The 22807-nt window shown below is 40.6% G+C and overlaps 1 protein-coding gene across 1 annotated transcript in view; it reads left to right on the top strand.

Moving 5' to 3' along the window:
- Nucleotides 1-22807, top strand: part of LOC139922936 (transmembrane protein 132C) — a 103593-nt gene that overhangs the window by 71065 nt on the left and 9721 nt on the right. Inside the window, exons 5-7 of the mRNA XM_071913585.2 lie at nucleotides 7564-7707; nucleotides 15862-16070; nucleotides 21455-21773. Of these exons, the coding sequence (XP_071769686.2) occupies nucleotides 7564-7707; nucleotides 15862-16070; nucleotides 21455-21773 (672 nt within the window). The remainder of the gene's footprint in view (nucleotides 1-7563; nucleotides 7708-15861; nucleotides 16071-21454; nucleotides 21774-22807) is intronic.

The raw sequence follows: 22807 nt of genomic DNA on the forward strand, positions 1-22807 counted from the left end.
GGGTCCTCAGAAAATGAACAGGCTTTATCACGGACGGCCGTTTTACCAGTATTGACTTTGGCATTTTGCTCTCCTAATGGTAATCTGTGAGAAAGTAAGAGGAGAGAAAACAACAATGCCTTAATATTTAATCTCACTAAAAGTATTCAGAGCTCACAGTGACAAGCTATAACAAATACACAATAACAAAAAGCCAACAGATTGTCAGGCCAACAAGTTATGTAATAAATCAATATCTAATTAATGAGGAGAGTATAAATCACTGCAGGTCCTGATGAAATAATCAATACTGGTATTTATTACTTCTGGTCATGGCAGAATGCCCCCAAAAAGAAATCTTTATTTGCTAATACCTAGAAAAAACTAACTGCAATCATAGCTGCTTTGCCAATTGTGTTAAATCAAGGTAGACACTGGAGTTGATTATGCAGCGTATTTCATCCTTACAAATAACATAAGTTTCAACCACCATTAAAGTGTGTTTTTTATCTTATTTTTCATCAAACACGTAACCTAGTTGCAGAAGACACAACATGGTTTTGATTTTGTAAGGGTCAGTTTTTAGCAAGAAAATATACAATCCACAGTCAACTCTCTCAATTACCATTTCTCTGGAAACTGGTAATTAAAAAAGTTTAAACTGCACCTGAAATGACATCTCCTTCACTCATGGAAAAAAACGAATTTCCCATCTTTTTTGCCCGTTCTATCGCGTCCCTCGTCATTTCAGTTATCAGCGCCCCGCTCCAGCTCATTCATTTCTCTGACTCCAACATCATGGGCAGAATAACTTGGCTCCTGTGCCTCTTTCCCAAGCCGTAACCATAAAGAGATAACATTCTAAGAACACCCCTCTCCCTTCCTGCCGTTGTATCACTCTTTCTGACAAAGTAAAAAAAAAAAAAAAAAAATCGTTCGAGGTGTTGATTCCCCTGCCCTTGCTTTCATTTTATCACCCTGCTATAGGGTGTGAGATGTTCGGATGTTTGTGTTTGAGTGGCAGGGGAGATTGTACAGGTGCTGCAGGGAATAGACTTTTTATTGATAATTGATACGAACAGAATAGCCGAGAGTGCTGCAGCGGCAATATGAAATTCTATTCACATGTGCCGTAGGCTAGCACAGTACAGGACCTGTGAGCTTACTGTCAGTCTCAGTCAGTTAGTGAATAGCGCACTGCTGAGTTGCTGTTCTTCACGGGTCCGAGGCATCTGTTGAGTGGATGAATAATGAATTGCTACCCAGTGTTAAGCAGCGTTGAGGGCCCAGGTCTAAACTAAACTTATCTCAGATGTCAGACCCCCCCCAGTAGACTAATAATATATGGACTCCTAGGAACAATTTATCGGGCGAGAGCTACAGGCTGGCTCCGTAGCCATAAACCAAACTAAACTATCGCCTTTATTGCAGAATTACAATGGGGATCAATGGGAGATGAAAGTGGAAGGCAGCCTTGGGGCGCTGCAGGGAATGTTCCTCAGAATAACATAATCTAGAGATAACAATGGGAAGACACCTGTCATTAGTCGTTTCTGCTGCCACTCCTCTGGCGCACCTCTTCAGCTTCGACTTACCTCTCCTTCAAGAGCGGCTGGCTATTCTTCTTGCTGTCTTTCAGATTTCCCTGGTCGATACCCATCTTCCTTTGTGGTCTGTCTATGTGTGTGTGTGTGTGTGATTTCTCTGATTGTTGCTGAAGTGAATTGAGGTAGTTTGAGATTATAGAGCTAAAAGTTCTCACACACTGACTGGACACACACACACCACACATCCAGTCTGCTCTGTGTTTTCTACAAATACATGTACATCTGCGTTTGGGGAACCTGTATTTATGTGTATAACGATGCATGAGTTGGAGTATTTGTAGTAAACAGTATTTGTTTGTACAGGAATTGGACAAAATAATGAAAACACTACGTGACCACCACCGGACTTTAACTTTGAAGTGACTAAATCTGTAGTACAAGTAGTACATGTCAGTTTTAAAAGATATCTTACAGTCTCCACCTTTATGTTAATTTTCAAAACAATAAGAGACTGCTAACAGAGCTCCAAAGGGGACAAAAAGTTAATTTTCTTATTAATTAACTGTGCATTTTAATGTATTTGTTTGTACTCAACGGTCTACATGACCACTGCTTTTACCGTTTGTTCTGTGAAGCCCTTTGAGGCATGCTGTGCAATATTGGTCTTGCAGGTCTATTGGTTACAGAAACTGTGCTTTGGCAAAGAGGAACAGCGACAGACAGACACTTAACAGGATTGTTGCTAAACACCACAAAACTACGGACTCAAAAATGACCACAGAATAAAATCCCCACCTCTGTAACACAGTCTCGGTATAAACTGTACGCTGTTCTTATGGCAGGGGCTGCCATTTGCAACTGCTTGTATCCAAGGCCAATGCACAAAGACACTTACCTTGGTGTAAGGAAACAAAATCTGGAGCCCTGAGCAATAGAAAAAAGTGATATGGTCTGATGAGTCAACTTTCGTCTTTTTTTCCAGTATCTGGATGGTTTTATAATTGGAGAAAGCAAAAGGATGCTTCACATGCACAGCTGTTGCCAGCTGTCGATCTGTACAGGTATGGGCAATCGTCTTGAGGGAGTCATTAAGTGTGATGATTACTCTGCATGGTCTTGTGAGGGTCAAGGAATGCCTAGGATGAAATCAGGAATCTTCTACGGCTTCACCAGTCACCAGATGTAAGGGACAAACCCCCAGTAGCAGAGTCTGTCCTTGAGCCTGTGGTGCTACACATACAGTATTATCTAAGCAGTGGTAGGTTGTCTGCCAGCATACACATCATTCATCCACCACCATATCAGCCTCCACATGCTCCACCCTCCTACCCCCGCTGCATAGAGGTGTAATGGCCTTTTATTGATTCTCTCCCTCCCGCTTTCTTCTCCTCCTCTCCTGCTCTCTTCTCTGCGCTGCAACAAGAGGTTGTTAAGATAAGCCGCTCTGTGAGGAGGGAGCCATGTCTCTTTTTTTTTTTTTTTTCTTTTTTTGCTGGTCTGCAAGAGAGGGTGTGTGTGTGCGTGCGTGTGTGTGCGTAAAAGCTAATGAAAGTGTAAGTATATGTGCAGGTCTGTATGTGTATGCGTATGCGTGTGAGTGTGCATGTGCGTGTGCGTACGCATGTGCACATCACTTAGGCTAATAATACTGGCGCTTGGGGACATGAGTGTTTACCTACTGCTGCGTACACATAGCCTCCATGAATAAGACATGCACTCCAGCCCCTCATAACCCCAGGAGGGTATTAGGCAGCCAGGCAGGGCCTGGAGAGAGGTTGGGGGAATTGGTGGGAAAAGATACTGGTTTTCATGCCTCCTGCATCACTCCAGCTATCACAGCAAATCTCACTTAATTTCAGTCCCAAAGCTAGACGGGCGAGGAGATTGAGCCACGCAGAGCTGAATATTGAGTGAGCCCAGATGTAATACACGCACACACACACGCACACACAGACACACACACACACACACGCACACACAAACACGTACAGTCTCCATTATGCATTATGCTTATATCCTTAAGACCCCTCTTTTCATAGTGTTGCTTCACTCTTAATAACCCACAAGTGAACACAGACATGCTCCCACATACATGTACATGTGTTGTACAGACACACACACCCACACACGCACACACACACACACACACACACACACACACACACACATTCTAGGTTATTATTTGAGACATTCAATCTTAACAGTATATGATTATAAGCAGACATTCCTTTCTGTGTGGAGTTTGCATGTTCTCCCCGTGTTTGTGTGGGTTTCCGCCGGGTGCTCCGGTTTCCTCCCACCATCAAAGACATGTATGTCAGGGTTAATACTCCTGTCAGTGCCCCTGACCAAGGCACTGGCAAAAGAACTGGAGTTGGTCCCCGGGCGCTGTACTGCGGCTGCCCACTGCTCCTAGTGTGTGTGTATAGGATGGGTCAAATGCAGAGGACAAATTTCCCCACGGGGATAATAAAGTATACAAAAATAACAAAAAAAAAATGACAGGCTCAGATGGTGAGTCTAGCCTTTATAGCATGGATTGTACATAGATGGCATTTGAGTGCAGTTTCAAAGAAATATTTTTCTGTATCTGTATATTTATATATCTATTGAGAGAGGGTGAGAGAGAGAGAGTAAACTTTCTGTAAGTTTCCCTTATTTTTTTCCCCAGTGACATACACAGTACATTTTTCAAGAGAAATCAATGGTATCTCATGTCTCAAATCTCAAATTACACATTAACTTGAATACATCTAGCTTGAATGCAGCCACAGTCTCTTATTTTTAAAGCCTGTGCAACTGTATGAAGTCTTTATGAAACCTGTAATGCATTGCATATATATTTGATGCATAATGCGTGGCTTACTACACTCATTTTGCGTCAAACATGCTCTTACAGAATAGCATTGATATGGATGAGGTAAATGTAGCTCATTTTTAGTCAGCCTCTTCTAAACTCACAGTGACATTTTTTACTATGGCCAGACCAAACAAATTTTGAAGATGCACTGAGAAAGGATCTGGGATAAACTGGGACATTGAATCAGATATTTGAAATATGTGTAAAACATCACAGTATTGCAGCGTTCACCCACACTATTGTCCATAATGCCAGTAAATTGGATGGTAGTTTGACATAAGCGGAAACAAGAACAAAGTTTTGGCAAAATCGCACAATACTAGCAAACTTTTCACACAGAAAACTAAGGATTAGAAAATATCTTAAGAGGAGCTTGGGATCACCTGTACTCATTTTATCAAAAAAGCTTTGAAAAGAAGTTCATGGTGAGATATTTTCCCAGAAAACTTGAGTGAAATCTTGAGTGCGGATGGCATTGTTAGTTTTATGAGCTCCTGAATAGACGAGAGGCTCAATAAATGCCATGATAGACAGTTAATGGCATTGCCTGTGTTAGAATAATGGCTCAGGTTTCTTTCAATTTTCTCTTCTTTCTCTTCTCTTCTCTATTTTCTCTAAGGTTTTCATGGTGACCCTCTTAAAGGTCTTGGTGAACTGCACTAAATAAGCCATGCTGTTGGATTCTGTAACTGAACGTGTCTACTTGGGTTGAGGATGACAGCTCAGGACCCACGTCAGACTTTTATTGTCTTTCTATTGTCTTGTCATTTCAATTCAGTGGCTAAAAAAAAAATACAATGAGAATTTACCCATTTTTGCATCCATTTTGTCAGGGGTTTTTAGCATCAGTCTGTGATGTGACTCTTATTAGCATGATTTTGTAATCAAAAGCAAATTATACATTTTGGGTCATTTTCGCGAAGAACAGGAAAAAGAAATGTATTCAGTAGTAAGAATCGGCGCCTTCAATTCAGAGGGATAAAGAATGAACAGCTCTCTCTATTTTCCCTTCCCTTAAAGTGTATCTAAGTGGAGACTATTGCAAATCTGGATGAATTAACTCCCAAACAGTTGTCAGAGAGAGCAATCAGACAAAGACAGAGGGAGAGAAAAATAGCGAGAGAGAGAGAGAGAGAGAGAGAGAGAGAGAGAGGGCGGAGAAGTCCTCTTATTAATAGGCTTGAAATTCCATTATCTACAGTTGAGTTTTAAATAATGTTATCTGTTTTTTCTCAAAAGGAGTGGGCAGGGGGAAGAAACAAAGCAAACAGAGAGGCATCAGTTGTGATGAACAAAGAGCCGTCTGGAGACCAGTCTTACTTTGCCTTTCAAAGGTTTAGGCCTCTTAGCAGCCTTTTATTGAAACTAAGCTGTGATGAGCAGAATCCAGTGCTACAGCAAATCCTCTGTACAACCAGCACACACAGAGCTCGGGAATTACCAGGCGTTGTCTTAATTGATCTCATTATCTCCTTCCTGCTCTTCTATGAGGCATTGCATTCTCAAGTGTATCTTGTGATCACGATTGAACGCATGCAATTTGACATAACGCACTGTTATCAAAGTTTCTTACGTTCGCATGAAATGAAATGAAATTAGTTCCTGGGAATACCTGTAAATAAGACTGAAATGATTGTGGTGTAATCCCGCTCCACTCTAAGATATTCATAATTTCCTTAATTTAAGAAGGCTGTGTATCGCTTAGCTGTGTAAAAACAGTTAGGCATAACCAACATTAATTATTTTGCTGAACTAAATGCCACACAGGTTACAAAGCCACTGAATTTTTATGTTGTTTACGGCTTTAACTTGAGCTACTTACATGATATTAGCCTATAAGGGGCATATAAATTCATTTGCTGGCTTTGTTCAATCAAAAGATATGCAAATAAATTCCAGACATTATTCTAATTTCTCAATTCCTGACTGACACTGAGTTTGACACCTCTAGTTAAAGCCTCGCAGTCTGAGACATTTTAGTGGGGTTGGTGGATTGGTATTGCTCATAATTACATAACGTTAAGATAGAACATGCAGTCTCTATTAGTGGCAGATAAGGACCTCAACAGTGAACACATCTGTCAAGTGGAGAAATGACTCAGATGGTAAGCACAGGCTTCGTTCTCATCTCAACCCATCATGCAGAGTGTGTGATCGGTATTTAAATGGCATTTGAATCCAGTTTGTGAGGTTTCAAAGAAATAAATATTAATCTTTATTGACCCACCAATATACATAGAGTTATGGTACACTTTCAGAGTATACACACACAACCACACACAGACACACACACAAACACACCACATCACGTTACCGTCCCATTCTTTTTACTTTCCATCAGACCAACATACTTTCCATTATTTTCCACTTCTGTTCCTTTAAATTGGAACTGTGTATGGTCTTTTACACTAATTCAGAAATGTGTGATATTTGTTTTTTAATTAATGCCTACCCTTCCAACCAATCAAATCAAGTATTCACCCTCGCCATGGTGTAGTTTGTTGTTACACATTATCTATCTTGTCATGTTTGTGTTATGAATGTTCACTAGCGATGTAAATAAATAATTTAGTAACCGAGTACTTGTTTTCTCTAACCGGATAGTATTCGATTACTCTTTTTTCCGGTGTGAGGGGGGTTTGTTCTTAGCACCGATGGCTGAGATGACGGCTCTTTTTTAGCAATGATAGGATGCTTTGCTTTCCACCCACGTATTTTAACACAATACTGCATAATTTGGACTTTACAGTGTCGTTGGACTGTGTGAAATAACTCGATGATTGACTGCGTTGGTTTCTCTGCACTGTATGAGTGGTTAGTAGACACACTAATGTTAGACTAGCTAAAGTTGACACCAATGGTAGACACAAGCTTTACTGGATGAGTTTAGTTGTATCGCCCTTGTACGTTCAAGAAGTGTAGCGCCACTTTTTTCCATACAGTTTTAACACATGGGAAAAACACTTTTATGGAAATTAGCTATTTGCTTTTCATTTGCATTATACAAGTTTTGGATAATTGTTCCCATCCCTAATGTTTACCTATTTTATTTATTAGCACTTCTTTTAAGACATGTTAGTCAAAATGCTAAATTCCAAACAGTTATCCGGTTAGTTCTACCAGTCACTGTGCCGTTAGATGTAATAGTGATTAGTGTCTTTCTGTTTTCCCTTACAGGACACTGAGATCCTCAACACGGCCGTCCTGACTGGGCGAACTGTCGCCGTGCCAGTAAAAGTCGTCACTGTAGGAACAGACGGAGCAGTTTCTGATGTAACAGAGTCAGTGGAGTGCAAGTCAACAGATGAAGAGGTTGTCAAGGTGAGTGTGGGCATGTGTTCTGAGCAGTTGCTTTTTATTTTACACTTTCCTATTTGTCTTTGTTGCCTTCTTTTTCATGGTCAGTGCTTTCTAGTGCTACGTGGGAGGTTGAGCAGAATGAATAAAAGGTCGTCGTGGCGTAGAAGTTGTCTGTGCACAATAGTCTAGGAAGCAGGTGCTGAATTTCCACCAGCAAAATACAGCCCCAGATCCTTTTCCCTGGCCTTCAGTAGTGTTAGTTTTTCCTGGAGTGAGCCCATAAATTCTGCAAAGAAATCAGCTGGAACACGTCTCTACTATTCAGGTGCATTCCTCCGGTAACGAAGTAACAGAAAAAAAACACAAAAAACGTGCCACTGTTGATTGGTTTTGTCAAAGTTTGTCATGTCTTGTTTTAGGTTGACAGACATCCAAAAACAGTTTTTAATGATGGACGATTTTGCCCTATTCACTCATTTCTTCTGTACCTGCTTTTGTAAGACAGTAGACAGTATATCATTCTACAGTTACATAATCAGCATTAAATCACTATGGGTCCATTTCAGACCTTGACTTAAGTGTTGTGCTTTGGTGCTTAATTCAGTTTTTATGTGCATGCCCCACTGCGTTGATTCCAACCCTGGAGTTTTGCAGCCTTCCCACAGTATGTGCAGTATGTTGGCCAGACACTGACGCACAGACTCACAAACAAGGACAGATTCCATGGTGTTGCTGCTTTTCAAATGTCATTTGTGCCATCGACTGAATGCATGTTTCCCCTTAGGACACAGAGAGGAAAAGACAACATTCAATGAAAATGTAATTGGTATGTGATACAGAAATGGCCATAACAAGTGTTTGTTTCAATGTAATGAGCAAGCAATTGACAGTGGCTTGTTGGTGAGTAAAGATTATATTAGGTGTCATTAAAGCTGCATTAAGCAAAATTTTCTGACCACTTGAGGATGACAGAAACTGCAACACATTTGTAAACAAGCTCACAGCAAAGCCACTCGCCCGCTGCGCTACGGAGGCCAGTAAAGGACAAACCGTGCATAAAGGCTAACAGCTAAGCTATGCGTTACCTATGGAGAAGTCTCGCCGGTTACCAGTCTCACGTTGCCAGAACTTTCTCCCGTGGAATGTTACATGTCCCACAATGACAAGTGAAGACGTTTCTTAAACCTGCAATAAGCGATTTCAGACCTTATAACCAATCCTGAAACTAATGTGTGCTATGTGGAGATTTCCTTGAGACATCATGATGTAAACCAAAATGCAATCCATCTAAAGCTTGTTGTCAAATCCCGCTCCGGAACGAAGCTCCTCCTGGCCCATGCAGTAGCTTTTAATGTTTTTAAAACTAGCTTAGCTAGAAAAAAACACACTTCTCCAATCGTCTCTACCGGATCATCGATTCTTCAGGAAGCTACACAACCCAAGGTACTACCAAGGTTCACCATCCCTTTAAATATATATTAAAAAGTAAACTTAAAGTATAGGCTACTAGTTTTTCGTTAGGGGTAAACTTTCAGACTTGCCAATTTTAAGGCACAGCCAGAACAGCAATGGAAAATGTTTACTTTTGGTAGAGGGGATGTTAATTATTTAGCAGGTGTTGTGTGTCTGGTTAATTAAGCCCTCCTTGTCTGTGGAAGGCTGACTACATACTGGCCCAGTGAGCTGTGGTGTAAGTCTGCATTAAAATCTCCCCATTACTGTAACATGAACATTTGCTGACTGAATTTAGTATTAATATGGTTAACATGGCTATTTTTGGGTAGTTACAACTGAAATATCACTTGACAGAAAGATGTTCTGCCTTAAGCTCATACACATGCTATGGAAAAAGAGATGATATGTCGGTGTGAAAAAGACCTAAATTAGTGTTAGGCACTTTTAATGTTAACTCAATGTCAATGTTAAATTAAAAAAAAATAAAAACAACAGATTTAGTTATGATTGATTGGCAACCTGTCCAGGGTGTTTCCCTGCCTACCACACAATGTATGCTGGGATAGGCTCCAGTTTCCTGTGATAAGTGGGCAAAGAAAATCAATTAATGAATGAAAACTTCGTTTTCTGAATCTCTGTAAATGCAGGAATTGTTCCTATGTTGTGTTTTGATTAAAAACGATGCTATCATTTAAACTTTTGCTTTTGCTTTCCTGTTAAGTTAGTAAAATGTCACTTGTTGGTTCTACACTCTCGATATTTTATGTTCTTATACAATTAATGTCCCAAGGGCATATTGCCAGTTCAATCTTCGTCCAAAAGTCCATGGGCTGATTTTTCCACCATACCAAAGCAAAGGACACCGGAGGCAAAGCTTTGAATTAATCTGTGCACAAGCAAAGGCACACCCTAATCCACGTCTGAACAGGAACAGCTCAAACATGCAGATTTTCGATCCACCTACGACCTGCAGAAAGTCTGGATCTGGCCTCATGTTCATTCAAGAAGCATAACTGAAGCTGCAGAGGTGGTATAGTGAGATGTGGTTCTAATTTAACAAAACATCTGTGATGGTAGGTGTCAACTTGATGGCTCCAACTGATGCCCACTCCCACCCAACCCACTTTCTTCTAACATCTAAGCTAGATTTCTACCTCGGTGCTCACCCAAACAGAATAAGGGATAGCTGCATCCTGTAAACTGGGCCAGTAGTTATACTGCATCGGATGAAAAGCGTTATTAGAAACTACAAGCATTACACATTGTGAGTGTTATATATGACATGAGCATGGACATCATTCCTGAGGCTGAAAACCGGCATAGTGCACAAAGACCCGTGTAGGCATTGTGAGTAGTGCAAGATTGTGCAAATAACATCTTTGTAATAAAACAGAAATAATAACAATCCGAGTTTATCATAATTGTTATCGTGAATCTGCTCTGCCAGTGGCTCCAGGGAGGTCAGTTCTATATTCCAGCAAGTATGGAGTGAGCAAATTGTCTCGGAGAGGAAAAGACTGGCAGCTAAATATGAGCAATCTTTTCAGAGAGAGAGAGAGAAAAAAGAAAGAGAGAGAGCAGAATTTTAAAAAGTTAGACCAGTAACAAAACTCCTCCACAAGTCTTTGTGCTTTCTGATCATCTTGTAACCCGGCATCTAAACTGCCGCATCTGATATGAGGAGCCAAGATTCTGGAAAAAAAAAAAACAGCAACCTGCATTAATCTTAAACAATAGTTGGTGGATATTAATTTTGTCGATCAAAGAGTGCACAGTAGACCAGGAACCCACATCTCCTCCAGCAAAACAGGGCCCCAGCTTCTTTTTCTGGTGAGCCCTTTAGTTCAGAGGAGCATTTCCAAGGGTCACACAGTTGTAGATCAATACAAAATCAATACAATGAGCCCAGAAATTGTGGAAAAAAAAACCTTCAGCTGGCAGCATGTCCCTTATATGAGGCACTCTCCTCAGGTAACTACATAACAAAGACAACACAGAAAAGTTGTCTCACCAGTTCATTGTAGTTGCTAGGGAACGCTCCCACAAGAATGTATATATGACTATAACTGATATCGTCAAAATGCGTAAAAGTTACATATTTCTTAATTTTGTGGTTGTAAGACGATAACAATGTTTTTAATGAGTATCTGGTCTTGTGTGTATGTGCCCTAAGTGAACTTGGCAGGTGAAGAGTGAGCTTGTTACTGTCGCTTTAGTTAACATCTTTCCTTCATCACTGTCCCATTATATTAGGCTAAAGGAAGAGAGAAATGAGGGGGGGGGGGAAATGTGTTTTTGGACTTGCATGTGAGTATGCGTGAGAGAATAAGAATAGCGTTCCTGACGTGAGTGCATCTGTGTTATCGTGCCGAGGAGCTGATTTTGTGTGCGTACAGTGTGTCTGTGTGTGTGTGTGTGTGTGTGTGTGTATTTTTGTGTACTGTACAACGCATGCCAGCGAGAAAAAGAGGCAGATCTCCCAACGGGTTTAATTATCCACTGAGTACCACACATTGTGACGCTGACCTCGGTAGGGTAACCCCCCCCCCCTCCCTTCCCCAGTCCCCCCACTGGGGAACAGTAAGCGGTAGCCCCTCCCCTCCCCAGCCTATTTTCAAAGACAACTCAAAATATACAACACTTCTCCCATTAGCACTCCAGTGTTGATTGTTGAGCATCTCCTCCTTCTCTCACTGTTTCCCTGTGACTCCTGCTGATCTGTGTTGATGAGCACTGCAGAAGCAGCTGCAGCAAGCCATAATTAAACCCTGAGTGTATTTTTATGATTCATGCCAGTCGCCTACTGCGCTCTTTATCAGGGTCGGAGGTCATACCACACCAACTGAGGGCAGGAAGTAGCATCACTCAGCGGACCGTCGCAGTTTTTTTGATGGGTTGCCAAGTCGTATCCATGCCTTGTGACTGGGCAAGACAAATGCTGTTGGAATATTTCCTAGTAAAACCTACTGTAATGGCAGAGGATGGACAGCAGGGAAATGTAATACTTATTAAATCTGAAATTACATTTGCAGCTAGGGATTACTTACCCTTTCCCAGTTCTCTATTCCTGAGAGAAGGATTGATATTAATAAATTATTGTTATTATTGTAAATAGTGAGATTCAGCTCAGTAAACAGAACAGAGTTTTGATCTTCTGAGTCATACCAGTACTTATTTCCTTTTACCACTATCATATACAGTACAGACCTATATACATAAACCTACAGTATATCCAAATAAACCAGTGAACTTTACACTAGGAAATATAGTGTGAAGTGATGGGAATTGTTTGTATTCTATGTAGTAAGAAAAATATCTTGTGGTCAGTGCCCTGATTTTCAGGCAAGCATATGGGCAAATTAACATCAGCATTCCCTAGACTATTGTCTTTCTTTGAGATATACTGACTCTTACCCAAAATGCAGCCTGTACATCTCTGTGAGATTTCAACTGCCTAACGTATTCTGCTCCAGTAGTTTAGTACAGTGAATAGTTAAAGCTCTATTGTGATAACTTGGCACGTCAGCAGCTGTTCTGGTCAGAATTCTGTCGTTTTTACTCCCATCGCAGTTTTAATGACGTCAGACAACAAACAAGCGCATGCTTATTGATCACGTAAACACTCATGACACTGTAAGATGCTTGGGATAAAACTACTCTCAAAAGCTAACGGGCTAAAATGTAGCTACGACGCTAACACGGCAGCGGTAGTTAGCATTAGTGTTAGCGTCTACTAACGTAGTACCCAGATGTTACGTGAAACGCATCACTTCCCGTGCGACACTACTATTTCCCACCAGTGTGTCCACTACACCACCGCTCAGAATCGGCTGGTCCAGAGGGTCTCATGTTACGTTGATGGTTTCGTTGGAGCTTGGAAAGGCCAACTCCAACACTAATAAAAAAAAAGTGAATATTTTACCACAAAAAAGTCACATAGAGCTTTAAGTATCTTTTTGTCCTGGTTTTGACCCAGGAACAAAACCTTTCCCACCCTATCTCACCATGTACACTAACGCAGGGCATTCAATCAGTTTCAGTCACTTATCAGTTCAGTTTGTCATAGACTCATCCATGTACGCCACATTTTGAATTGAATTTTGTGGCTTTCTTATCTGTGTGAGCGATTCTAAGCCAGCACTATAAACAACACATAAGAATGAATTGTTTCCATGGAGAGGTGACATAGATTTGTGCTCGTTTTCATGACACATCCATGGTGATAACAGAGGTCTAAAGAGATCAGTCAAGTGGCAAATTTGTTATGCAATGCAGAGGTTGCCCCCCTTTTCAGAGATCTCGATCACATCTTTAATGTTATCACCTGTAATACCTTTCATAATGTAAGACGGAGATGGATCTAGAATATAGAAAACTAAAAAGGAGCAAGAGATATAGATTGAAAGCTGGAGATAGTTTGAAATAAATTGACTTCAGCGTCGGGGCAGGAGAGAGAGAAACAGACAGAGAGAGAATGAACACAGAGAAGGGAACAAAGATAGAGGTGAGGCTTAAGAGATTCAATGAGGAGTGAAGTTGACTCTTTCAGCTCACTCTCTGGATGGCTGCTTTTAGGAATTCTTCACATCAGTGTGTGTGTGTGTGTGTGTGCCTGTGTGTGTATCTATGTGTCAATGTACAAACTCCCCTCAGACTCATTTTAAATCTATTTCCAATTTCCCCACCCCCCATATATCATCCATTATCTGCAACTCATCACACCAAGACACAAGTTTACTGCTCAGCGCCAGTGAAAGCAGACAACATTCTTCAAATGGGGAAACAATCATTTTATTAAATTTCCAACCAATTACACACACACACACAGCGAACATATCTGTAAGGACTAGAGGAAAATGCAGGACTCCGTCTCTGTCATCTGACTGTTCACATTACAAGATTCACAAGTGAAGCTACAGTTAGGATTTCCCTAACGGCACTCCACACCAGAAAATTTAAAAATAGATTTAGCTCCAATTAGGCTGTTCCACACTAATTTTGAAATCACTGTAAAGCCCTTTACTATCTGAGAGAGGCTTTAGTCTTCCAGTGTAATCTTCACTTCAAAATACAAAAATACCACAACCTTATAGTCTTACCTTCCTCTTTCACGATTGTATCATCATTTCCTTTAATAATAGCTTGCATGGAAGGAATGTGAAACATTCAAGGGGATCAAAAGATGTGTGAGGGATAGAGCAGATTTACAGAAAGAGAAGTGATAAAAGACGCATTGAGGTTAAGTCGGAATGAGATTATATTTTGATGATAACTGTGCTAAAGACTTGCATTTTAATATTTTATTTTGAACAATATTTATATGACACTTCATATTTGCAGTTGTTATAGTCAAGCACACCTTAGTTTGATAGTGTTCACTGCAAACGTGAATTTGTGTAAAGACGTCATTGTGATTTGATATGCACTTTCACTGCTGACAGTCAAATGGATCCAATCAAAGAATGCCACATAACACTCCTTGATTTCCATCTTAGAATTGGATTTTTTTTCTAAAACGCTACTTGTTCTCATGACAGGAAGAAGGAACATGTAGTGAGGGTGAGAGAGAGAGAGAGAGAGAGAGAGAGAGAGAGAGGGAATGGAGGGGAGGAGGAGAGAACTGACAGTTACCAAGCTGTCAGTGTTGTTCCAGGGAGAGATAGGGGTTGGTCTGACATCATTTAAGAGTAAAGCTGCCAAGTTATATGCAAGGAAGGGGAGACAGATGACAGTCTTCTTGCAGCTGGTTTGTTATAAATAAGCAATTGCCCCGCCAGTACCGGGGACATGTGCTGAAATTACCAGTTGTGCCAATCAAGCTTATGATGTTATTCGAACTTCAAATGAATTGAAATGTGAGTGATTATAAACAGAAACTGATGACAGATTGTAAAATAGATTTGATCCTCTCAGACTTCTGTAGGGAAACGGAAAAAAAAAAGTTTGATGAAGAGATTCTGGTGCTTTGAAGATAATGATAGATGCCTTAGATGTTCCTGCTATATCATTTGTCTATGTTGGACATTCATCTGAGAGCCTTGGTAGCTGATTGGTTGTACTTTATCCAGCCAATCACGATGCGCCAAGGTTTGAGCCAGTGTTTTGTTCTCTGGTTGATGAAGCAGGTTTGTATCTTTTCTCAACTCCATCTGTTAAGTTGATTTTCTACCAAAGCCACATTTCTTGCGTATATATTAACACACAAACTCACACACACACACACACATCACACATAAGTAAGGATGCATCTGCACACATGCGGGCAGCCAGGCACATACATGCATGCACTCATATACACAGGTATACACACACACACACACACACACACACATGCATGCTCACACAGGCAGCTGAACAGACTTGACACTTAATGTTTCATTGAAGCAATGCCAAATTTTTCCATCATCCAGCATTTAAGAAGAAGCTGTTTTGACTGAAAAACGTAAAGAGATTGGACAAAAGAACAGAAGATATTCTTCTTCCTCGGAGCATTCAAAATGACAAAACTTTATGACTATATTTGTGTTGTCATTTAGGAATACGCCTGAATACACCTTATGACTGGTTTGCTGTAAAGAACTAGAGTACTTATATCATCTCTGGTCAAAGTATTCATAAGTCTGATTCTCTGTTTCTTCTTCTTTTATCTCTTTCTGACTGTCTCTCTCGTACCCTCTTCTTTCTTTCTCTCCCTCCCTCTTCTCTCCCTTGTTTCCCCAGGTGTCGGAGCGCTGCGACTATGTGTACGTGAATGGGAAGGAGACGAGGGGGAAGAGCAGGGTGTTGCTCAACTTCACCTACAGCTTCCTGAGCTCTCAGCTGGAGATGAGTGTGTGGATGCCCCGCCTGCCCCTGCTCATCGACATGGCCGACCCCGAGCTCAGCCAGATCAAGGGCTGGAGGGTCCCGGTTACCACCAGCAACAGGAGGTAAGGCCTGGCCAAAACCAGATGAGAAATATCTTAATTGATAACGTCTTAAATTAAATGTTAGCATACTGTTAGCATTAAATTGACACCTATTTTCAAACTCTGAAATATATTATATTTCTGGGTCCCTGTTGCTGCAGCATCTACCACAAGTCAGTCTAAGGAACTTCAGGTAGTTAAGTCATTCAGGGGTCTATTGAGGGGTACTTTTTCACTTTTTACCATGCATACATTGTCCATGAACACTGTGCATACAATGAGTTGATATACTGTAAGTTCATGAACAGTGACCCACTGATATCAGCTGCTTCTAGGAAGCTAGGATATAAACCCAGGCTTTCTTAGTACAAGATATTTCCAGCACAACAAACTAGATCTCAAAACACTCGATTTTTGAAAGAGCTAAACCTCAGACACAAAATGGGTTCTATATGGTGTATATCACAGTATGATTAGGTTGTTTTTAAAAACTCCAAATTTTTTTTTGGGGCCTGAATAAGCAAAGGTTCAAGAGTCTTCCGTGGATTCTTTATTCAAACATGCATGGTTCAGTTCAGTGTTCCAGACAAGTAACAAAGAAGTGACAAAGAAAGGAGTGGAGAGGATTCACTTATATAGATTAGAGTAAACAAAATCGTAAATCTCGGCACAGAGCCAAACCCACTGTTCAGATTTCTTGGCTCAAAGACAACCCACAGTTCGGGTTTCTTGACTCAAAGCCAAAAACCTCACTTAATATGGAAACACGTATGGATAGCATAAACTATTATTCACCTATAAGAACACTCAAAACCACACATAACCATATATAGCACACGTGCACGCATACATGCACTGATTACATCATTATGGTATGTAGAAAAAAAGACACTCTACTCTGAGAACAAAAAACAAAAGAACAGAGTGTGTTATTCATATAAAAAAACACAATATTCATTTTATTTCTTACAGGCCCTAAGCTTAAGAAGTTGAAAAATTCCTGCATGAGAATCAGAATCACTTTTATCACCAAGTAAAAATAAATGTAGAAGAATTTGGTTGGTGGTGTTGGTGCAGAAACATACAGTAGCTTCTGTCATAAGACATTACATATTTACACACAGCAGGGACAACAGGAGCTCACATAGTGTGAGCTGGGACAGTGAGGGACAGTTCTCAGAGAATAGACGGTCAGACTGTTCACATCACTCCACAATTTTACATTTAGCATTCAGTCACTGTGTGCATTTGGGCAGCATGGCATGTAGTGCAGGCACAGCTGTGGAGGTGGTATAATGAGTGTCTAATAGTGCATTGGACCAGTCTAACATAAGGTAGTTAGACTGAATAGGAAATGTATAATAAATTAGAGCTTTATAGAGCATGAACTTAATTCCTGAGGCACAAAAGTGACACAGTGCAAAATGTGCAGACATTGTGAGTAGTGCAAGATTATGAAAAAAAAGAAAAAAAAGAAAAAAAATAACCTAACTTAGCCTAACCTGGTTGTATTGAAAGAGATGATCACTGAAGCATACACTTAATAGCTTTATTGTGTAGTGCGAACAGACCTAACTCTGGTCAAGGCATGTAGCACTGACGCATTAGTGTTTGCGCTATAATAGAGGAATTAATTGTTCCAAGGTCTCCAGTGATTACTCAATTCAGTATAGCCAGGCTATTAGATTCACATACACTTAATGTTATGAAATGAAAACTGTAACTTCATGTAGCAGCAGACACAGACATCCAATTTACTGTCAGTGCTTATCTGGGCATTGTTTTGGACTCACACAAAGTTCACACAAAAACATAAACAAATGCAGAAAGAATTGTCTGAGCCAATTTTCAAACATTCATTCATATCAGATACTGCTTACCATACAGCTCTGATATGTATGCATGTCCTTGATTTTCTCAAACTTATAAAACTGTATAACCTCCTGGTCCCAGGCATCAGCATCCACCGACAAACTACTAATGTCCCTCAATAACCAAACTAACAAAGTTCTGGCCAAGAAACCACTGAGACAGTACAGTCTTTTCAGTTATGAAAATGTTATTAATTATACAAGTCTCATACTTATTTTGAAGTGTCTTCACAACCTAGTCAGCCCTATATTTGATACATTCATAGCTAAACTTACACTACACTAACATGCGAGGCATGTCAGAGAAAGACTGTTGTATCAGATATTGTAGGACCTCTTTTGGTAAAACTGCATTTTCAATTGAAGATGCAACACTGGAACTCAAAGTTTAAAACAAATTCTAGACCTTAAAAGTTTTTCACAGCAATTAAATCCAGGCTGAAATTGTAGCCATGGCACCAATTAACCTTCATTTGTGTTTTCTGTAAACATTCTTGTTATTTTGTTATTTGCTGTTGTGTTTTTTTTTCTTCCTTTTTTTTCCCTGTCATTTCATGTTTGAATATAAAAAGGAAATAATGTAAATTGTATTGATAGCTTGGATTTTTAATGCCCATCGAAGGACTAGTGTTGGCTATATACACATGTACAGCACATCAGATGCTCTTACAACTGTCAGTGTTAGCTGTTCTTGTCCCTTACAAATAAACTACTAAACTAAACTAAACTTTATTCAAATGAGTAATGACTTTAATGAATGAATGAATTTGATCTCACAAATTCAAATAATTGACTTTCTAATGGATATGTTGTGGCCATGCTATAGCTTTGTGTACTGTGAGATGACATTTCAAAGAGGGAACACGTTGTACTGTCTCTCATAATTCACACATGATAACACCCACATTCTGCCTCCACTGTCTCCCACCTACAAACAGTGCATCCATTGTACTAATGGTGATTCAGGTACATTTGCTAAGAGGATATAACCATGAGACCATTATAATGGATGAACAGACCGAGCCCAAATTAAGCCAACCGCACACAAAGGTTGGCATATAAAAAACACAGTGATGTGTAGGAGGTAGTCAAGTTCAACATCGATCCAAATAAGCACAAAGTCTTAATAATGACATTATGGCATAGGAAAAACTCATATTTACATGCTTTTTTTTTGTAAGATTATTTTTTGGCATTTTACCTTTATTATATAGTTTATACATATAGTGAAGATAGACAAGAAAGATTCAGAGATGACATGCGACAAAGGTCCCAGGCCGGATTTGAACCCTGGACATTACAGCTACATGGTACACCTTAGACCACCAGGACGCCCCATAAAAACTCATATTAAAACAGCTTTGGAAACTTTCATTTTGGCACTCTGTTTACATGGGTTTTCAGCATCGGTGTAGGCCGTCACATCAACATCTACTCATGTTTTCTGCCTTTTTCTTGGATTAATAATTTCTTGAATATGCATATAGGATGAAAACTCTGGAGTCACAAAAAATATAGGGGCTCCATCAAAGTATTACTTACTACAGATTCTTGCATGTCAATTGTTGTTCTCATTTTCACAGATACATGTGTTGCAAGTTGTTGTTGGTTATTAGCGCCAACAATATGTGTTAAGTCAACCTAAATAGTCACTTTTATTTGCTTTGTGACAGGGATGAACTTTGTTTGAAAGAAAATATCTTATGCACACGAGTTCCAAATTCATTGCAGCGTCAAGTCCCAGTGACCCACACACCACAGGGTGGCACTCTAACACAAATACCCCCTCCTGTCCAGGCCTGCTCATGTCTGTCATGTCCGTCATGTGTGTCAGGGAGTGAGGGAGGCGGAGCAGTGATGTGTGTGTGTATGTGTGTATGTATGTTTGTGGGAGAAAGAGGTAAGGCCAGAGCTAGATATAGTATGTATTCTGTGTGTACACACGGGTTTATCCATGTGAGTTCGCTGCAGTTTTGTGTGTGTGCTCTCTCACATTCACATAAGTGTGTAAGCCACCTAATTACACTCCGGCACCCTGGCTGACCTGTCATTCATTGGTACGAACACGACCTGGCCCCGTGTTTCTGTTGCCAGCCGCAAATGTCACCCCAGTTTAGGTTGTCGTCCCGCCGCTGATGCGGAAGGGGGGATGGAGAAGGGGACGGTGAAGGGAGGTTAGGAACTAAGCCAAGCCATTCGGCCACAGCATGTTAACCTGTCAGCCCGTTTTTCTGCCTGACCGGCCATGCCTCATTAAACCTAATGGAAGCTGTCACTGTCACTCCCCCTGGCCACCTGAGTGGTAGAGAGAGGGACGCAGGTAGACCATGAAAGAGGAAGAGAATAAAGGAGAGAGAGAGTTTAGAGTTTAGGAATAGATAACAGACGAGTGAAGTAAGGAACTGAGCAGAGAAACGCAGAGTGAGAGCAGGACAAAAAGTCTGAGGAAAAGAAACTACAACGCATAGGAGGACAAAAGAGACCTATGGCAGTGACGGACAGCGATGGAGGCTGGATGGAGTAGAGTGATGTATAAGCTGAACAGCCATAGCAATGTTTTTCATCATTGTCAAGGTGGTTGACTATTTGGAGCAGGTTCAGGTCCCAAGGCCACACTCTTCCCGTCACTACACAGCACCCACAGCCCTGCCTGCAAAGTTATTGGACCTTTAATTAGGAAGTAAAACAGACTGCTTAGAGAGTACAATACAATACAATACAGTGGTTGCCAGATCGTTAACTGATCAAATCAAGAGAAAAAGGAATAAAGAATTTCCCACAAAATTTCACTTGTGGGTTTGCAAAAGTGCATGTGATTACATTTGCTCAATATAAATGTTTGCCATGGATCAAATAAATAGCAGAGCTAGAGGGAAAATATCAATTTCCCATTTATAAAAATGTGAAAGCAAGCACTTAAAGGATAACAATGGTGTAATTTTTGTTTTTGCTATCGCCATTATTGCCCATGAAAAGTCTAAACACACCGATGTATTTGTCACAGTCAGAAGTTACTGCTGTCTGTTCTACTGCAGGTTTGAAGTCATAGGCTTCCATTGTTTTCAAAAATACATTATAAACAGTACACAGAGACACATAATACTTCATGTTGGACAACACAGTTTTTCCTAACATTACTTTTATCACACAGCTCAATAACGAGTTTAATGGGATCTATTGTCACTTTTTCCATTAGTGGACGCTGTTACATCTGGTGGCAGTGAAAAGGCAAAACGAAACTTAAGGCAGAGTGGGAGGCGAATATGTGCAATGATCAGAATGGTAATACTTTAGATACAATTGCAACTACGATTGCAACGATGATTGTGGCCTTATAAAGGGGTTGGGGGACTCAACTCAACTCATCCACCACCGGTGTGTAGCACCTGGGTGATGCACGGCAGCCAGTTTGCGCCAGAACATATAGCAACAGCACATATAGAGCTTTCAGTTCCCTTTACCTTAGCAGCAACACTGAAGTATACTTTTTTGCTGTCTCTGTCTACTCCTCACTCTTTGATGCTCTCCCTTCAGGTACGAGAGGGTGATTGATGACAAGGATGACGGCGATGAAGGAGACAGGGAGGAGAGGACAGACAATGGCTGTGTGGCCCAGTACCAGAGCACCACCCTGCGTGTCCTTACGCACTTCGTGGCGGACAGCGGAGAAGGGCGAGGAGCGGTGGAGGAGGAGGAGGGGCCGGGCCAGCAGAGCTTCCTGCTGGGCAGCGATTGGCAGGTGGATGTGACCCAGTTGGTCCAGGATTCGCTGAGGGTGGAGGACCCGAAGGTTGCCCAACTGCTGGATGGCCAAGTCCTGATAGGACTGAGTGCTGGCGCCACCAAACTACAGGTTGTGTGTGCTTTTGTGTGTGTGTGTGTGTGTGTGTATTTGGGGGTAACTATTCTCACAGAAAAAAAAAAAAACAACCACATTGATCGCAGCATGGCACAAACACTTAAGCCTATCACGAGCTGACAGAGCAACATGCCTTCATGGCACGTACTGTATAATATAAGGTTGTGACTTTCTGCAGTCTCTCTTTCTTTCTTCCTTTCTTTCTTTCTTTCTTTCTTTCTTTCTTTCTTTCTTTCTCTCTCTTTCTCTCTCTCTTGCGCTCTCTCTCTCTCTCCTTCTCACTCACTCTCTCTCTCTCTCTCTCTCTCTCACACACACACACACACACCCAAACACACACACACACACACACACACACACACACACACACACACACACACATAAACACTCAGAACCCTATTTATCTAATACTAACACCAGGTCCTTGCTCATGGACGGCACGTGTGCCCACTTACGCTGTAAATCAACATCGATCTGGCATTTACAAGATAGCACAATACTGAACATCACCATTGTTGAAGCGGTGGACTTGAATCTTAATCTCCTCCTCTTTATTTATAAATTGAAGGGCTGTGTGCGGTGTGTATGTATGAGTAAGTGTGTGTATGTGTGCCCGCGTGTTATTGAGTGTTGCTACACTATTGGTCAGGAAATTATTTGAATAAAAGGGAAAATGACAGGAAAAACATACTTTCATTTGGTTTGAGACTGACATAATGGAAGTAACAGTGGTGCCTTGGATGAATAGATTGAAAAAATACCCAATTTAAGAAGAAACAAAATTTTGTCCGATATTTTTTGTATTTTTATTTTTTATTTAACCTTAATGTCACCAGGGAATAATTCCATTGAGATTCAAAATCTCATTTCCAAGGGAGTCCTGGCCAAGACAGGACAATAAAAAGTTAAAAACAACAACATCAAAACAAACACAGTAGACCACATAATGACATAAATGCATGACAATCAACATTCAGTTTAGACTACAAAACAAGTGTCTAATATATCTTTGATCAAGCAAGTTGCTG

The sequence above is a fragment of the Centroberyx gerrardi genome, chromosome 2, assembly GCF_048128805.1.
Source record: "Centroberyx gerrardi isolate f3 chromosome 2, fCenGer3.hap1.cur.20231027, whole genome shotgun sequence".
NCBI classification, from domain to species: Eukaryota; Metazoa; Chordata; class Actinopteri; order Beryciformes; family Berycidae; genus Centroberyx; species Centroberyx gerrardi.